This window comes from Brienomyrus brachyistius, chromosome 23, assembly GCF_023856365.1.
Source record: "Brienomyrus brachyistius isolate T26 chromosome 23, BBRACH_0.4, whole genome shotgun sequence".
Classification (NCBI taxonomy): Eukaryota; Metazoa; Chordata; class Actinopteri; order Osteoglossiformes; family Mormyridae; genus Brienomyrus; species Brienomyrus brachyistius.
In genome coordinates this window covers 6,032,989-6,049,281 of record NC_064555.1, presented here as the reverse complement: position 1 = coordinate 6,049,281, position 16,293 = coordinate 6,032,989, and the positions used below count along the sequence as shown (strand labels likewise).

The following is a 16,293-nucleotide window of genomic DNA, read 5'->3' as shown; positions in this document are numbered from 1 at the left end:
TGCGGTCATGGTTCCCAAACGGCCTACTTTTGTTCACTGTCAGTCTGTACCTCTCTGTGGCATTCCGGTACATGCGGTCATGGTTCCCAAACGGCCTACTTTTGTTCACTGTCAGTCTGTACCTCTCTGTGGCATTCCGGTACATGCGGTCATGGTTCCCAAACGGCCTACTTTTGTTCACTGTCAGTCTGTACCTCTCTGTGGCATTCCGGTACATGCGGTCATGGTTCCCAAACGGCCTACTTTTGTTCACTGTCAGTCTGTACCTCTCTGTGGCACATGACGCCTTAATTTGTGTTTTTTGTATTCCAGCTTATTTTGCTTACTGTAACTGCTGCCAAAACTTCACTTACGAGCTAGACTTTGCTAGGCGTATGAAGCTATCTGTGAATAACTTGATATTTTAATACATTTTCATGGGGACATTACAAATTAATAAGCCAATCTGATTTATTTTTTGTTTCAATAAATTAAAGTGCAGTTTAACCATGCAGTGTGTAGGCTACAATATACATATTAAATAAAACAGCCATTTTTTCCCTCAAGTTTATTTTTATTGCTTTTAAAGTGGTAACACGATTGCGTCTTTAACATTGTGATCATAAATATGATCATATAACTAATAAGCTGTACAGAGGGGCTTATTTAGGGCCCCCCCCCCCCACTCACCCACTTTGTACCTGACGGGTCCCCTCCTGTCCGATTGTGTCCCCCACTTGTAACCATCTAGAGGGCCAGTCGTCAGCCACGGTTTCCCGTAACAAAACATGGATCCTTGGTTCCTGTTTTTAAAACGCTGTCATGCTTAGCGGCTGGAGTCGTCCTTAGATGGGGTTGGGTGCTGATTAAGCTGCTGCCTCTCCATCTATGATCTGAGACAGACAGCTTCATGTCAAAGCTAGGAAAGAGTGCAGAGAGTGATGTGAATGCTGTGTTGCTGTTGGTTCACATCTGACCAATGCCTGACCAGATTTCATAGAATCTTTCTACAGCAGCGATGCCCCTTTAATCGAATGTATTTTCTTGCAGTCTACAGATGTGTGTGAGCAGATTCTCCGTGTGGTGTCTCGCTCATCTCGCCTGGAGGAGCTTGTCCTGGACAACGCCGGGCTCAAAATGTGAGCATCACCCACCCTGCCCTTGAAGGTGTAGCGATTGCAAGGCCTCCCGTTCTAGAGGGTTTCTTGTCTGCTGAGACTCAGAGCCCAGTCACTTGCTTAGTATTCTGGAATTAACGTCAATTAAAACTCGAGTGAATTGTCGGTCTTTTGAATGGTGCGCTCGTCAGGTTCTCATGAAAGTGAAGCTTTTGCTGTTGGATTTTCAGCGATTTCGCACAGAAGTTGGCCAGTGCCCTGGCCTTGAACCCCAACTCCACACTTCACACCATCATCCTGGCCAACAACTCCTTGGAGGACAGAGGTATCCTCACTTTATGGGAGCAGGGCTGCAGGTCATAGGTTTGCCTTTCACTTGTCACCTTAATGACATCTTGTTTGAGTAATGAGGGCCTTCGCGGGCCTGAGGAGCTGGTCCTGATCCGGCCCTTAGACCTACGCTCCTGCTTGTGCATTATCCTACTCTACTCCCACAAGAAACTTGCTAGTGAACATTAAAGGTCTTATTTAATCTGAACTCATCCAACAAAATGTCCAGCTGTTAAAATGTGGTTTGGAAAACGAATATTATGAGAAATAATGGTGAAAACGTCAGAACAGAAAGACGTAACACCCGAATGGCAGGACTGAGTCATATGCTATTGATTAAAGTAGCTTTTAGTTTATATGTCTGAGTGTTAATGCATGAACGCCTGCCGTGTTGCATGACTGCTTTTACTGTGTTTTGCATCTCTCATGCAGGAATTGCTGCCCTGACCTCGCAGTTTGCCAAAATGCGAGCAGGACTCAGGCATCTCAATCTCTCCAAGACCTCGCTATCACCTAAAGGTGAGCGTCACACAAGTCACAAGTATTCCTCTCATGTTCTTTAGGTAACACTGGAACTGGACTTGGCTAAACCAGTCCACTGCATAATTTAGTGGAAACTCACTGGTTAAATGTATTCCTCATTTCAGAGTTCCTTTTTTCGAATGGTGATCTTGAATCACTGCGTGACTGGTGTTTAAGCACGCTCACGCTCCTGCTGTGTCTTAGGGCATAAACAAGAGGAGCCATTGTTGAATTCAAGACCCCTGTTAAAGCCCCTTCCCCCAAAACTGCCTTTTTGTCCCTACATGGGAGACTGCAGCAGGCTGCCGAATCAGGAATCTTTTCATTTTAAAGGTCAAAATCGAGCGTGTTTGCTTGGAGATTACTCTCCTGAGACTCTTTGGGCATGGGTGACCGCTGTCATCTCACTCCGTCTGAGGCTGATAAACAATAGATATGCTCAGCTCCCTGTCACAAACTTAAAACGGATGGTAACTGTGGACATAAGGAGCTCACAGGTGATGCAAGAGGGTTGATGGAAGGTGCAGTGGGTACGCGGGTCCAAGCCCCATTTGAACCCACAAGGAGCCTTAGAGATGCTAACCTGGGTCTGGCTTTCTCATGTTGGTTTGATGTCTGCGACTGATCTGCGGCCTGCAGGACATACTAGCGGCGCAAGGGGTCTGGTTGAGCTCATAGGGTGCGAAGAACCAGGTGGCTGCCTGTGTGTAGAAGATGAAATTGACTCCGGGACCACAGAAAAGAAAGCTAACCAGTATATTGCCTTCTTGATATTCTGTCTTGTGTTCAGCGTTTTAATTTTTACACTAATCAGCTGGAAATTCAAGCAATTAGTTGCCAGCTATTCAGTGTTCCTTGTCCTGGAGCTCCCCCATACTGCTGCACGTGTAAATTGCATATCAAGCTTGTCTGAGATGCAAATCACTGATATTCACAATCCATTTTTTGTTAGGCTTATTGCAGGACTCTTGGGTCCAATGTCTCTATGTGGACTGATCGTATGGCCTTCTATATGAAGACTGATGTTGCTTCCTTTTTCTCCCGCACCCCCAGGAGTAAACCACCTTGCCCAGTCACTCAGTGCTAGCCAGGTTATTCCCAGCACGCTGACCCACCTGGACCTGTCTGGGAATGTCCTTCGAGGGGACGACCTCCAAGTGTGTACCAGGGGAGACCGATGGTCCTTTCCGTTTTCCATTAAAAACATTGTGGATCAATCAGTCTATGCCGCGTTACGCTTTTAAATGACCCCTGGGCAGTTCATTGGTATGGATGTGCTGTACTTTCTAAATGTGTGACTGAGCAGCTGCCTGGATTCGGTTAAATTATGGAAAAACCTCAGTCGTCATCTGTTTAGCTTTAGTATTCTGCATGAAAGTGTTTTCAGTTCCAGTTGGTTAAAAACTCTACACACCTGCTGCTGGTTTTTACTCCAACTAGATTAACTAGTTATGGTCACGCTAATCTGCTATATGACTTGACCAAGGTGTTAGCCAAATGATGTAGTCATTTCCCTCGTTCTGTCATCTTTTTTCCCCTGTAGAATCTGTACAACTTCCTAAGCCAGCCAAACAATCTGGTCATGTTGGATCTCTCTAACACCGACTGCTCCCTCGATCAGGTGCGTTTTGCTCATGTGACTCGCTGTCTGTCTGTCTGTTGAGATGAGGATGTAGGGTTTTTGTTCTTCCATGATATTTAGCAGACAGTTGTATGCCAAGCAGGGCAGACAGTCTCTAGAGCAATTGGGGGTTAATGGCTTTGCTCAAGGGCCCCTATGGTGAAACCACTCTGCCACTCCTGGGATTTGAACCAGCGACCTTCTGATCAGAGACAGTGTTCTAACCTACTCACCCACAGACTGCTCTACATTCAAATCTCTGCACTTCACCTACACTGAAGTCCTGCGGACTTTAACTGAGAAGTGGTTTTGGCTCCTGGCCGCATTTCCATCTCTGTCCACTAGGTGTGCGCTTCTTTGCTGCGGGGCTCCGTACAACACCTGTCTGTACTCAACATGTCAAAGAGTATCTTTCCTCACCGGTGAGCCATCGAAGGGTTATCAGCGGTTTGCCTTTGGGGTTCAGTTTAAGGGGTGTTATGATGACAATGGTGATGCTTACGACGACTACGCGTCTGGCGTGTCTAACGTCTCTCTGGCCTGCAGGAAGGGCAGAGAGATCCCTCCCTCTTTCAAGCAGTTCTTCAGCAGCGCTCTGGTCCTGAGTAGTGTCAACGTGTCGGGAACCAAACTCCCCCTGGAAGCACTTAAGTGAGCCCTTTGCTTGTCCTCCAGCCTCTGATTGCCCATCCAGTCCAGGGCCAGATAACGTAACCTGGCTGTGTTTCTGTGCAATGATGAAGTATCTTTCAAACTGCTTTCATTCTTTTTTTTAAAATCCAGCACAAAGTCTTAACACGACTCTGTCTCCAGGGCTCTCCTGCTGGGCATTGCCTGCAACCCTAATCTGAAGGACGTCTCTCTGGACCTCAGCTCCTGTGAGGTATGACCATGGGGCTCTCAAGGGGTTCTTTGCGTTCCTTAGCTTCAGGGTTAAATGGGATTTGATTATGGGATGCTTGTATCTCTCGCAGTCAGTCCTACCTCCTTGATGTATGTGGTCTCATTACAGCCCTGCATGTCAATTAGATCCTGGCGTGTCCGGTTCGGTCCACCCTCCACTGGTTCCGACTGTAATGGGTTTCCTGGTTTTTCCTTAAACCCAGATAGATTATTCATGCTGGTACAGCACACGTCTACTGTTCGAGCCATCCAGAATGTCCCTACATTATACATCACCTGATGCTGTAATCACATAATTACATGGAGACTTAGTTTGGAGGGGGTGGATTCGACTGCCTTCTATTCATATGTAATCCTGGGACAGAGAGCTCTTTGTGTATATAGTGCCTCAAAGCAGAAAAATCCTCCTAAAGTCGACCTCCGAACATGCGTGTCAAATTCTGAGTGGCTGCCAGCCACCTCTCAGATCCCTGTCAACCCCCCCCCCCCCCCTCCCTAACTACCACATAAAGGACTGTTCCGGAAACCCCTAGCTGTGGTCTCTGTGTCCCTGCCCATGCTGGATTCGAGGGCAGAAGTGCGTCTGTGCGAGAGCTTCTGTGTTCCAGCTGCGAGGCAGTTTGTGATGTCGCGTTTGTGTGAGCTTCGTGGTGCCCTGGGATATGCCTGATTCGCTGCAGGACCCCGGCCACACTCAGCTCTGCTTTTGACTGCCTCTTTCATGCCAGTTCCTCTCTGCTCTTCTGCTTTCCTCACCTCTGTCCCTCAGCAGTCCCCTATTAGTTTTTTTATGTGCTTTTTATTTTTGTGTGTTTATCCTGTCATTGGTAGAGTCCTTAACACTCATTACTTAATAGGGTCCTTAACCTAGTTGTTAGTTATTAGTGTCCTTAACCCAGTGGTAATTGTGTTTTCTAAATGATTTTATACAGTCATTTTTATATGTATTTATTTGTTTAGCACTGTCCATAGTATCATTTAGGGTCTTCTGTGCTCTGGGGGAATTTGCAGACAGCTGCACGCTTCCGCTTCCTGGCTGCTGACCTACTTCCTGATCCCAAAATCCCTCCCTGAATCCCAGCCTTCTCCTGGATCTGTAACCATTCCCAATTTGTTCCATGGGGGGTAGCTCTGTCTGCCTGGAGGTTCTCTGTCCCCCAGTATTTAAGCACCTGCCTCTGGCTGGGGGTGTTTGTGTCCCTGTCTGAATCGCAGTTGTGGTGACCGCAGCTGATTGTAGGGTGGGTGGGCCGCTTCTTGGCTAAAGGCCTGTTTTTTTTTTTTTTTTTTTGTTTACCTCCTTGCTGATACCTGGTATTGCTGACAACCAGTGTGTGCAGTGAAATGGAGCATATTCTAGAAGGAACGCATGATGTTTATTAATAATAATAATAATAATAATAATAATAATAAATTGTATTTGTATTGCACTTTATATTCTAGCAATCTCAAAGTGCTACAAATTAAGAGTAGTGTAATAAAAATACTATAAAATATAATAATAATATAAATAATATAAAATACAAAGACTAGACTATAAAGATTAAAAAGTAAAAATACTCAAATGTCTTTCTAAAAAAAAAAAATAGGTTTTTAGATTTTTTTAAAAAACATCAGTTGACTGTGGGGCTCTCAGGTAGTCGGAGGGTGTTCCACAGCCTTGAAAAGGCCCTATCACCCATGCTACGGAGCTTGGTTCTGGGGACTTGGAGGGTGTTAGTGTTTACAGAGCGGAGTGTGCGTGAGGAGGTATGGGGGGGTGAGGAGTTCTTGTAAGTAAAGGGGGGCATGTCCATAGATGCACTGATGGGTGAGGAGGGAGACCTTGTACTCTATACTGAGTGGGACAGGGAGCCAGTGAAGGGTTTTCAGGATGGGGGTGATGTGATCATGCTTTCGCACCCTCATCAGGATCCTGGCAGCGCTGTTCTGAATATACTGAAGTCTCTAAATATTCTTCAAGTTTATTCAAGTCATGCATGTATTCAAGGTTCCTTGGAGACCGTGAGGTACTACATCATGATTCCCCTGATCCATTCTGAGGCTTCCCCCTGGGTATCTCATCTCTTTCTCGGGGTGTGTGTTCAGGCCAGGACACACTGCCACATCTGTACCGAACGATGCACCTGATTCTTGTATCTGTTCAAAAGCTGCTAGTTTAAATTCAGCTTATGTACACACACACACACACTCCCCAGCTCACTGTTAAATGTTTGGCATTAGGATGTGGAAAACCCGGCCACGGCAAATGGAGGGTTTTTAATCGGAAGGATTTAATCATTGGGCTGCCTTTGATGTGAGTTATTGAAGTGCTTATGAAGCGATTATGAATCCAGCAAGACATCCGCCCCCAAAGTGCTGCTTTAAAAGCATGTGTTTATTTGATTGTTAGATCCTCTGTCATCTCCAGAATTTCCTGAAGCTGTCATCAAAGTTTTTACACCTCCCCAGTGCTGCTCTATAGCAAATACAAAGATGTACTTTCTTTTCATATGTTTTGAAAGGCGAGGGGGTGAATCACCATCAGTCCCAAATACCTTTATTCTGAGAGTGACAAGAAAATGTCCCTCTATCAGACACAATTGACCAGTCATGCACCATGTGCAGAATTACTGGGCAAGTGCTGTTCTGGGTGATAATTTTCAGCAAACCTTGGAGAGAATGATTGAGTAAAACGATTTTTTTTTTTTTGCTCAAAGTAAACCAATTTAGAAGAGAACATGTTACATTAGTCTGTCATAAATAAAAACACTCAATTATCAGTTCTGCAGAATTAGGCAAAGTGTTTCCCCATTTCACCATCTCCAGAAATAATTTAAAAACTATTGGCCATTCTATACAGTCCACCTTACCAAGCTTAATATCCTGTATAACCACCTTTCTAACCAATGACAGTCATACGCTGCTTATCCGTTGAACCAGTCGTGTTTTTGATCACATCCTACGTTGCCTGAGGCAGCTAGGGCACCCGTCTGAGAAGTTTACTGCTTGCCACCTTAGTAAATCGATGCAAGGGAAGGCGCACCGTCCTGCGTGAATATCGTAACCTTTTTGGAAGCTGCCAACCAACACTGTTACCAGTGTTTAAAGTCTTCTAGGAATTGGCAGTAGGTCTAATTTGTACACCATCCGAATACTGGAAAGGTGCTACAAGTTCATTATTGATAATTGCAGCTTGTTGCCACTTGAAGGTCTGCATCCACGGATCTGACTTGATGCTAATGGGATTCTGGAAGATTCCTGTTTAACACAAATCTTTGGCACTTGATTTGTCTGCTGCTCCCTCTAAGCTTCCATAATCTTTGGTTGTTTGCCCCGGAACCCTTGATCGTACAGTGGCCACATTTTACAAGTTTGTCGGTTCCCATTGTTTTGCTGCGCTCTGACATAAGTAGTCAGATAAAATAGTGAGCATGCTCTGCTTTTAAGCTGTCATCTGGACTGAAAATATTTGTGTCAACAGAAGATGCAAGTTAAAGGCATTAGACTGGAGATTATGGGGGTGTCTGGTCAGAATAGCTCTGCTTTTACAGCCAGTCTGTGTCTTTATTGCTTTAATAAATGTCTTTTGTTCGACCACTGAACTGCAGCTGAGGTCTGGGGGCTCTCAGATCCTAGAGGGCTGCATTGCAGAGATCCCCAACATCTCTAGCTTGGATATCTCTGACAACGGTAAGACCTCATCCTGCTTTATAGCCTTGAGACCGTAAGATACTGAAGGAACGTGACGCTGCTCCATGCAAAATGTTGATGTAAATAGATCTGGTCAGCAACGTAGACTAATGTACGTTAGTGCTGGTGTGTGACAATGAGATCACGGATTAAATCTTGTTGGATCAGTTTAGATCTATTGGGGCAGAGGGTGTTTAGAAGCTGTTTCAGTATTTTCAGGAGTATAGACAACTGAATACGGCATTAAATGCAATTTCTCATTGTTAACCTTAATGTAAGAACCTAGAGTAATATAAGGAACTGTGTTGCTTCAACATTAGTCTGAAGCACTCTGCAAATAAGGTTCTGCAAGCTATGTACTTCACCCCAACTTTGGCCTTCTTTGTTAATCTAGTCTATTACTCGGCTGTTCTTTTGAGATTAAGCATGTCCTGTCAGTACCTGTTTTGAAATCTAATTAAAATCTAATCAAATAATATGCACAGAAGATTGACCCTACCTTAACAAGTTGCTTCATTGGTTGTTTTTGTCAAGGTCTGGACTCTGACTTGACTACCCTTCTTGTTTGGCTTGCCAAAAATCAGTCTATCCGCCACCTGGCCCTGGGGAAGAACTTTAACAACATCAAATCAAAGTAAGTTGCCTCACTGGGGCTGTTTGAAGTTACATGGATTGGTTTCTAAAGGGTACAGTTGACAGAATTTACTTTATTTCAGTTCTGTAAAAAATTCATTAATCGGGGAGAAATTTCTCACCCATTTTCTCTAAACATCAGAAGCAGGAATCGCTCTCCCGACAAAATGTTTTAGTCGAAAAGTGAGATGTTTGACCTTTTGTAGACTTAGCATTTTTGTTCTTTTGTTTTCTCAGAAACTTGGCACCTGTCTTGGACAACTTGGTGCACATGATACAGGAGGAGGAGTCGGTAGGTTTTAGACTCTGTCATGTGACTAATCATTTCGGCTTTGAGTCTCACCTTTTAACAGTTGGATCTGTTTATCTGATATAACGCTCATCCTTAAGGGTTTACATGCTTTTAGCTTTATTTTGACCGCTTCTTGACGTCTTGACAGTTTGAATTGTTCTGCGGTAGTAATGCTGATCATCCAGGAACCGCACGTTAAATGTTTTCCTTTGTCTTGAAGACCACCTGATGTCTAACCATGACCTCCTGACCCCACTTCTTCTCAAGCCCCTCACGTCGCTCTCATTGGCTGACTCCAAGTTGAAGAGTGACCTGACCATCGTTCTGAATGCCCTGGGCAGCAACACTTCCCTCACCAAGGTGGATATCAGCGGAAATGGGATGGGTGACATGGGGGCCAAGATGCTGGCCAAAGCCCTGCAGATCAACACCAAACTCAGGTGAGGGCTCTTTCAGTCAGCTGCCTGGTTGACATGTCCATTTATCTTTTTGAGGCATTAGGGTTGCATTTTGAGGCTGGTTTTCCGAGTGTATGGTCAACTCTTCCCTCAGCGCTTGTCCTTTTTGACAGGACGGTCATTTGGGACAGGAACAACGTGAGCCCTCAAGGTCTGCAGGATGTGGCAGCTGCTCTGGAAAAGTACGTTTTGTTCTCTGTCCGTTTCACCTTTTGAGAGGAGGAAACCAGTCATGAAATTTTATCGTACTTCAGAAACATTGCTGTGATGGAAAATGGGGCCAGTCTTGGTAATGTGGCAAAGGGGGCTGAAGAGAGGGCATTTATATAGCCTTCAGACTGTGGCAACACTTTCGCAGATACTTGTATCAGAAGAGAGCAAAGACCTGTGGCCTGACTTTGGTTTCTTGTCTTTCTGGCAGCAGTTCAACAGTTTGTTGGCTCGGTAGTGAGGTTGAAGGTCATTGGGTTCTCAGTGGTAAGAGGAGCCTCTGCCCTCCCCTCCTTTTTCACATTCACCGCGATGCTCTTGTATGAATACCGTTTACACGCTGTCATGTCCGTTTGCCTGGCACTGCCCAATGAGGTGCCCCTGAGCTCCCTCTCTCTGGTATGGGAAGGAGGCCCAATTGCTCAAGGCTTCTTGAACGTGCTTCGGCCTGCGTGCGGATTAAATTCTTCAGTAGTTCAATTTCAATTTTGAGAACTGCCTGCCCCAGCTGCTGTTGGCCTGTGAACGATTAGTCATCCTGAAGCACCATGCCAGAGTGCATTTTTTGAAGGATGTGTGCAGTTCTGCCCCTGTTCTCAGAGCTTCATCGGTCCTGGGATTCAGTCTTTATTCTTATGCGTGATGTCTATATTGCTTAGCCTTTGTGCTTTTCGTTTGGCATGATCTGCACATCTTATTTACCTCCTGTTGTAAGTAATCATTCAATTCAAAGATGAAATTAATGGGTGATTTATGAGTTGTATAAAAACAGATTGAGGGGCTGTTTGAAGAACATGGATTGGCCTTCGAAAATCGTAAGTGCTCCTGGGCATTGTAATTTTGCGTTGTGGTAGATGAGGTGAATTTTTAGCACATTTCACCCCCTCCCAGTGAGATGTTAATCTTTGCTCCACACGTGCTCCCAGAGGTCCAGAGATTGTGAGTCAGCTTGAATCCCATTGTGTGTTTCCTACACTTGTGATCTTCTCCTTGCTGTTGCTCCACAGGGTGGGTGGGGCACAGCAGATAGCATGTTCTTTTGCTGCTTCTGTTTGCTCAAGGGCTGCTCACCATACGCACTGGGAATGTGTGCTTGACCACACCCTCCCTGAGGTGAATGTGTATCATCAGGTGGGAGGCTGATTTGGATTAGTTAGCTGGCCTCCTCTTGTATTAAACGGTGTTCTATCCTTCCTAATGTCGTCATTCATCCCTGGACAAAGCTTTGCACCTATGTCTCCTTGGCAGGTTTTTTAGTATATTACATTATAATGAGATGTGAGCACAGTCATGACGGCTGACGTCGTGTCTCATTTGCAGTAGTACTCCCATGTTAAGCTATGGGTCTTCCTCTGGTTCCTACAGGAACTTCACCATCCGCTTCATGCCCATCCCCATCATTGATGCCTCCCAGGCCCTCAAAGCCAACCCAGAGAAGACAGAGGATGCATTGCTGAGGGTTGGTATTTAAGGAGATTGTCTAGTGCTACTCGGAGCTCGTTGTCCATTTTTCTCAGATTTTGAAGCTGCCCCAGTTTGGGACTGATAGCATTTCTCTGTGGGATTTTTTGCATAAAGTTACATTTATCTTTACATTGATAAGCTCATTGCCCGTATGTCAGCGTGATGTGCAATATTCATTTTGATCTTCTCTTTCGAAGATGGAAAGCTACTTGTTCCGGAATCACGAGACCCGCAAGTACCTACAGGGGCAGGCATACCGACTTCAGCAGGGTATTGTCACAACGACCACCCAACAGGTGAGCCTTAGGCTTTGCAAGAAATTAGAAAAACAAAAATCGTAATCGTAATGGAATCGGACAGGTCCCAACTGCCGTCTCCAGCTCCCAACTAACCAACCTTAACCCGCTTGTTCAGGTCATAGACAGGGTCTGTGTCAAAGTTCAGGACCACCTCAACTCCCTGAGGTACACAGAGAAAGATGCCATTCAGGAGGACATGAAGATGGCCGAGAACGTCATAAAGGATGCTCGAAACTCCAAACGAGTGAGTAGATAAGATTAAAGGACGTGGACCCCCAGCTCTCTTGGGATTGTGATTCAACAGGCGTGTGTGATTTTAATTTCAGACCCTAACACCATGCAAACATTTCTTGGAAGGTGGTTTTGGGTTGTATTTTATTTTTGTTTGAGTTATCTCCCCCCACCCCTACTTCTTTGTATGATCTCATATTTCCTAAATATTGTGCTTCTGATACTAGGGGGGTAATTTTGAGTATTGAGCAAGGCTTTACTCTCATCCATGCTCCCCACCTAGCTTTTGCCCAACCTATACCACCTTGGTGCCACCTCCCGTGAGGACGTCAATGGCTCCTTCGCTGGCCCCATTCATGCCAAGCTGGAGTCTATGGCTGGGGAAGTGACCGATGTCATGGATGAGCAGCTACAGGTAAGAACGTGATCCTGGGGTTTGTGTGGGTATGGAAAGAACTGCAGAGTGCTTAAGGGACTAGAATATGACCTAGAAGTTTCTCATTCAAGTAAATCCTTTGAAAATAGATCCAAACCAACACAAGGAATGTTCTCATTCCAGGTGTTTTTGCCAAGATGTCTCTGTGTGGATGCATGGCTATCTCTCTGCGTGGATGCATGGCTATCTCTCTGCGTGGATGCATGGCTATCTCTCTGTGTCTTTGGCTGGTCCCTGGCTTTTTTTCCTCTGGACTCTTGGTTTGGAAGGTAGCCTGTGTCCTATGAGGGTGGACATGCCTCCGCTGTCTGACAGGCCATGGACTGAGAAACGGCGGCCTTCCATCACGTGTAATTGATGCCCTTTGATTTGCCGGCCATTCCCCAGAAGCTGCGATTACCATTAATCAGGACTGTGAAGAGACCACCTCTCAATGGGTCTGCACATTGGAGTGATTGATTTACCAGCTGCCCCTAGCTACTTGTTAGAAATCCTGGGGTCCCTTTTCTCCATGAAATCCCACGTGAGACACACACATGTGCACCTGTATGAAAACAGCAGCTTCTCTAAAGGTCTTCTAAATGAAGGTCAGATATATTTTTGAGAACATATTTGGCTGCCGTACAGTCTCAGCCATTATAAAAATGATCACGTAGGATGGTCAAATTATATGCTGTCAGTCTCATTCTCTGGCCCTGAGCTGACACAGCGCTGCATTCTTTATGCCGGCCTTATCTGCTGACTTCCTGTGAGCCGGCAGCAGATGCTGGACCCTGTGGTGAAACGTTAGACCAGGCTGCTCTTTCCTGCCAATGTGAGGTTGGCCACAATCCTTGCAGTTAGACGGGCTTAATCTAAAACGTTCACCAAAGACACATTCCTGTTAAACAACAAGGCACTTGAATCTCCACAGTGGGTGTAAATGTTTAGCTTTTCTGGTCCAGCAAGATGTTCTGTAAAATTGGAATAAGCAGAAAGTTGCTTCTCGTTTCTTCGTCCATAGATCTGATTGCACAGTGATGTGGCATGTTTTTTTTATTCTTTGGAAAAGCGGTGTGGAATGTTTCAGGACTTCAGCTTCTGTATGCCAGTCTTTGTTAGCAACCCTCACAGAGGCACTCTCTGGAGTCGCGAGTTAATGAGGGTGTGTGTTCTTCTCTTGACTCCTCCCTCTTTCCTCTATAGACCATGCTCAAGTCCATGGTGGATGCAGCAGAAGCACTATGTCCCTGCGTGATGAAGAAGTCCCACTTGCGGCAGGAGCTGATCAAGGCTGGTGCTGGCAGGATGGTAGTCCCCCGCAGTTTTGTCAAAGCCACTCTGCTGGAGCAGTCTGGTGTGGATATCATCAACAAGATCAGGTAAGACTTGCTCTGGGACATGTTAGTGCTTCTCTCTCTCATTGCTGACTGCCGCGAATGCATGTGCGGTGTGTGTGTATGCGCCTGCGTGTTTCCTGGTTGGATGATATTGTTCCCTTAGCGTGATCTGTGGGGTGTAGTATAACCCTCCTCATTTTTCCTCCTTACATGAAGCGATGTGAAGCTCACCATGGCCTCCTTCCTCTCTGATCGCATTGTTGATGAGGTTTTGGAGTCTCTCTCCAGATCCCAGCATATTCTGGTGAGCCCAGGAGCACACACACACACACACACACACACACACACACAAATCCATGGTGACCAGTCCCTTATTCAAAGGAGTTTGAAGGGGCTTGGTCCCCATTTTTTACAGTTCAGTAAATCCAACCCCTTCAATCAGGCAGAGCACCTGGCCAGGAAGGGAAAGCCACTGCAGCAACAGGAATCCCTAGAGGCGGAGCTCCAAGAGGAGGTGGCCCCTGTGATAGCCAATCAGGAGCCTGTGGAGGTGGAGAGACTGGAAGATATGGACACATGCATGGTAGGGGCACTTGTTGTGAACCGGAGGGCTCAGGTCGTAACAGACCATCTGAACCGGTGGGAGTTTGTCTGCTCAGCCTTATTATGTGATCATTTATTAAATATGTCCCTTCATAAGGATTTTTAAAGGCTGTTTTGCGGTTGTCAGCCTGACCGTGCTCCAGTTTCAGAAGAAACAGACCCATCTCATTGCCATGTGTGACCTTTTAAAGTCGGGCTCCGTCGTTCTCTCTAAACCGCTTGTCCCAGGGCTGGAGATGCATTACAGAGTACGATCCCCCCCCCACCCCGCATCTCCTTTTAACTGGCCCCTCTCTCTGCCATCTGCCATAATGTTTCCCAGTGACTCCCTCTTGCCTCTTACTTGCTTCACTACTGCCATTGTCATCAGGTCTGCTTCACCCTCAGAGAGAAGACTCCCAGAAACCAGTGACCGTCCACAGCCTCCGCCGCCAATGAGTTATGGCCATGAAGGGCATGAAATAGTAATTGAGCTGCTTTAAATCATCAGGCGGGGCAGGACGTCAAATCCAGAGACCTTCATAGAATTATTCCATAAATCAGAGCCTTGGGGTCATATTGACCAAGTTGGGCTGGATGAGGGCTGTTTCTGTCTCTCGTGTGTATTTTTCTTCTTCGTTGCTTGATGGTGATGGTGGTTCATGAGAATGAACGCCGGACTTCATAGTCATTCAGATTAGTATAAACTCTAATTCACGTTTAGAAATGATCCGGCCTTGTTGGATGACGCTGGGAATACTTCTAACAGGCACTCGGCGTACATCGGTGGTATCGGACTCTGACATAATGACATCCTGGGAGTAGGAAATAGGAATGGGTCATGAAAGATGGGTCATGAAAGATGGGTCATGCTTGTGGGTTAATAGGCACAGAGGCGACGCAGGATTGGTTTTCGGCTGCAGTTTCGCCGAATGCAGGCCAGTGTTGAGCATGTAGTAATGATGCACATGAGGATGTTTACCTGCCTAGATTAGCGTTACTGCAGGATTGTTTGGTTACGGCCACTTGTTTTGGTTCTGATCTGCTGCAAAATTCCAGATGGATTTACTTTATTTGAGTTCTGCTGGGGTTTGTACTGATCGAGCTCATATTTCCTGTGAAAAAGAGACTTGGCATTTTATCTGCTCTGAACATAACAGACCTTAAACCTGTGACTTAACATGCTCTACAGCTTGGGTTTTGTCAGCTGGCTCACTGGAGTGCTGCCAAACTCCCCTTTCTGGCTCTGGTCTGCTCCTGAAACCTGTAATGTGTTGGGCGTTTCTCTCTGCAGATGACGCCCATTTCTAAGAGGAAGAGTATCCACAGCAGAATGCTGCGGCCAGTCTCCAGGGCCTTCGGTAAGCAGTCGTCAGTGACCTCATCCTTAATCGGTAGCAGATTACCTCACTAGTGAGCTTTCATGTGATTTTTTTGTTCCTGATTGGTGGTCACCATCTGACCATCAGAGATGGAGTTTGACCTGGATAAGGCCCTAGAAGATGTGCCCATTCATATCGAGGACCCACCCCTGCCACCCAGGGTGGAGACGCCACCTCCTCCGCCCACAGTGGAAACACCTCCCCCAGAGGTGATGGAGGAGCTACCTTCAGAGGAGGCTAGCAAGCTGGAGCACTACACAAAGCTCCGGCCCAAGAGGAACAAGAAGATGAAGTCCAGCAGTATGCCGGTGAGTCTGGCACCTTGACACTTCGGCCCTAGGGCTCGCTGCTGCAGTCACTACATTAGTCACATGGCTGAATGGATGCTGCAAGTTCGACATACAATGCGATATACTTACCAGGGTGTGCCTGCAGTCGTCTTCAGAGACATCAGGTTTGTGTAGCAAAACCATGCAAGTCCATGATGTTCTGGAGATAATGTTATGTGCTGTACCTGGATGGGATGTAGAACCCGATCTCCTTTCAGCTGACGAACAGCAGTCCCTCGCAGGAGGATGAGCAGATCAATCCCGCGGCAAGGGTGGATGAGGGCATCGATGAGTTCTTCTCTAAGAAAATCACTAAGATGGGATCTAAGTAAGTCTAAGTGAAGGTTGCACTTGATTTTAGACCACGTTTCATGCCGGTGTGACAGCCCAGCTTGAAGTCCGCTTTAATGGGTTCTGCCCCTTAATACCTGGAGAACTTCTGGTTCCCTGCTGTGATGAGGAGGGCTGCCGCCTCCCTGGACTCCTGGGCTCAGCTTTGTACATTCTGTTGCT

General features: G+C 46.2%; 1 protein-coding gene across 5 annotated transcripts in view; it reads left to right on the top strand.

The window, feature by feature from the left end:
- LOC125719068 (F-actin-uncapping protein LRRC16A-like) overlaps window positions 1-16,293 on the top strand; it is a 40,610-nt gene that overhangs the window by 19,943 nt on the left and 4,374 nt on the right. For 3 of the 5 annotated variants that reach the window (XM_048993521.1, XM_048993520.1, XM_048993525.1), the window contains 23 exons: window positions 1,030-1,118; window positions 1,328-1,422; window positions 1,860-1,946; window positions 3,003-3,106; window positions 3,493-3,570; window positions 3,916-3,992; window positions 4,117-4,221; window positions 4,384-4,453; window positions 8,064-8,145; window positions 8,680-8,779; window positions 9,016-9,070; window positions 9,338-9,510; window positions 9,642-9,710; window positions 11,104-11,197; window positions 11,400-11,498; window positions 11,617-11,745; window positions 12,016-12,147; window positions 13,354-13,529; window positions 13,704-13,791; window positions 13,930-14,070; window positions 15,364-15,430; window positions 15,539-15,759; window positions 15,981-16,108. In XM_048993521.1, the coding sequence (XP_048849478.1) occupies window positions 1,030-1,118; window positions 1,328-1,422; window positions 1,860-1,946; window positions 3,003-3,106; window positions 3,493-3,570; window positions 3,916-3,992; window positions 4,117-4,221; window positions 4,384-4,453; window positions 8,064-8,145; window positions 8,680-8,779; window positions 9,016-9,070; window positions 9,338-9,510; window positions 9,642-9,710; window positions 11,104-11,197; window positions 11,400-11,498; window positions 11,617-11,745; window positions 12,016-12,147; window positions 13,354-13,529; window positions 13,704-13,791; window positions 13,930-14,070; window positions 15,364-15,430; window positions 15,539-15,759; window positions 15,981-16,108 (2,459 nt within the window). The remainder of the gene's footprint in view (window positions 1-1,029; window positions 1,119-1,327; window positions 1,423-1,859; window positions 1,947-3,002; window positions 3,107-3,492; window positions 3,571-3,915; window positions 3,993-4,116; window positions 4,222-4,383; window positions 4,454-8,063; window positions 8,146-8,679; window positions 8,780-9,015; window positions 9,071-9,337; window positions 9,511-9,641; window positions 9,711-11,103; window positions 11,198-11,399; window positions 11,499-11,616; window positions 11,746-12,015; window positions 12,148-13,353; window positions 13,530-13,703; window positions 13,792-13,929; window positions 14,071-15,363; window positions 15,431-15,538; window positions 15,760-15,980; window positions 16,109-16,293) is intronic. The other 2 variants (XM_048993523.1, XM_048993522.1) reach the window with 2 other exon arrangements.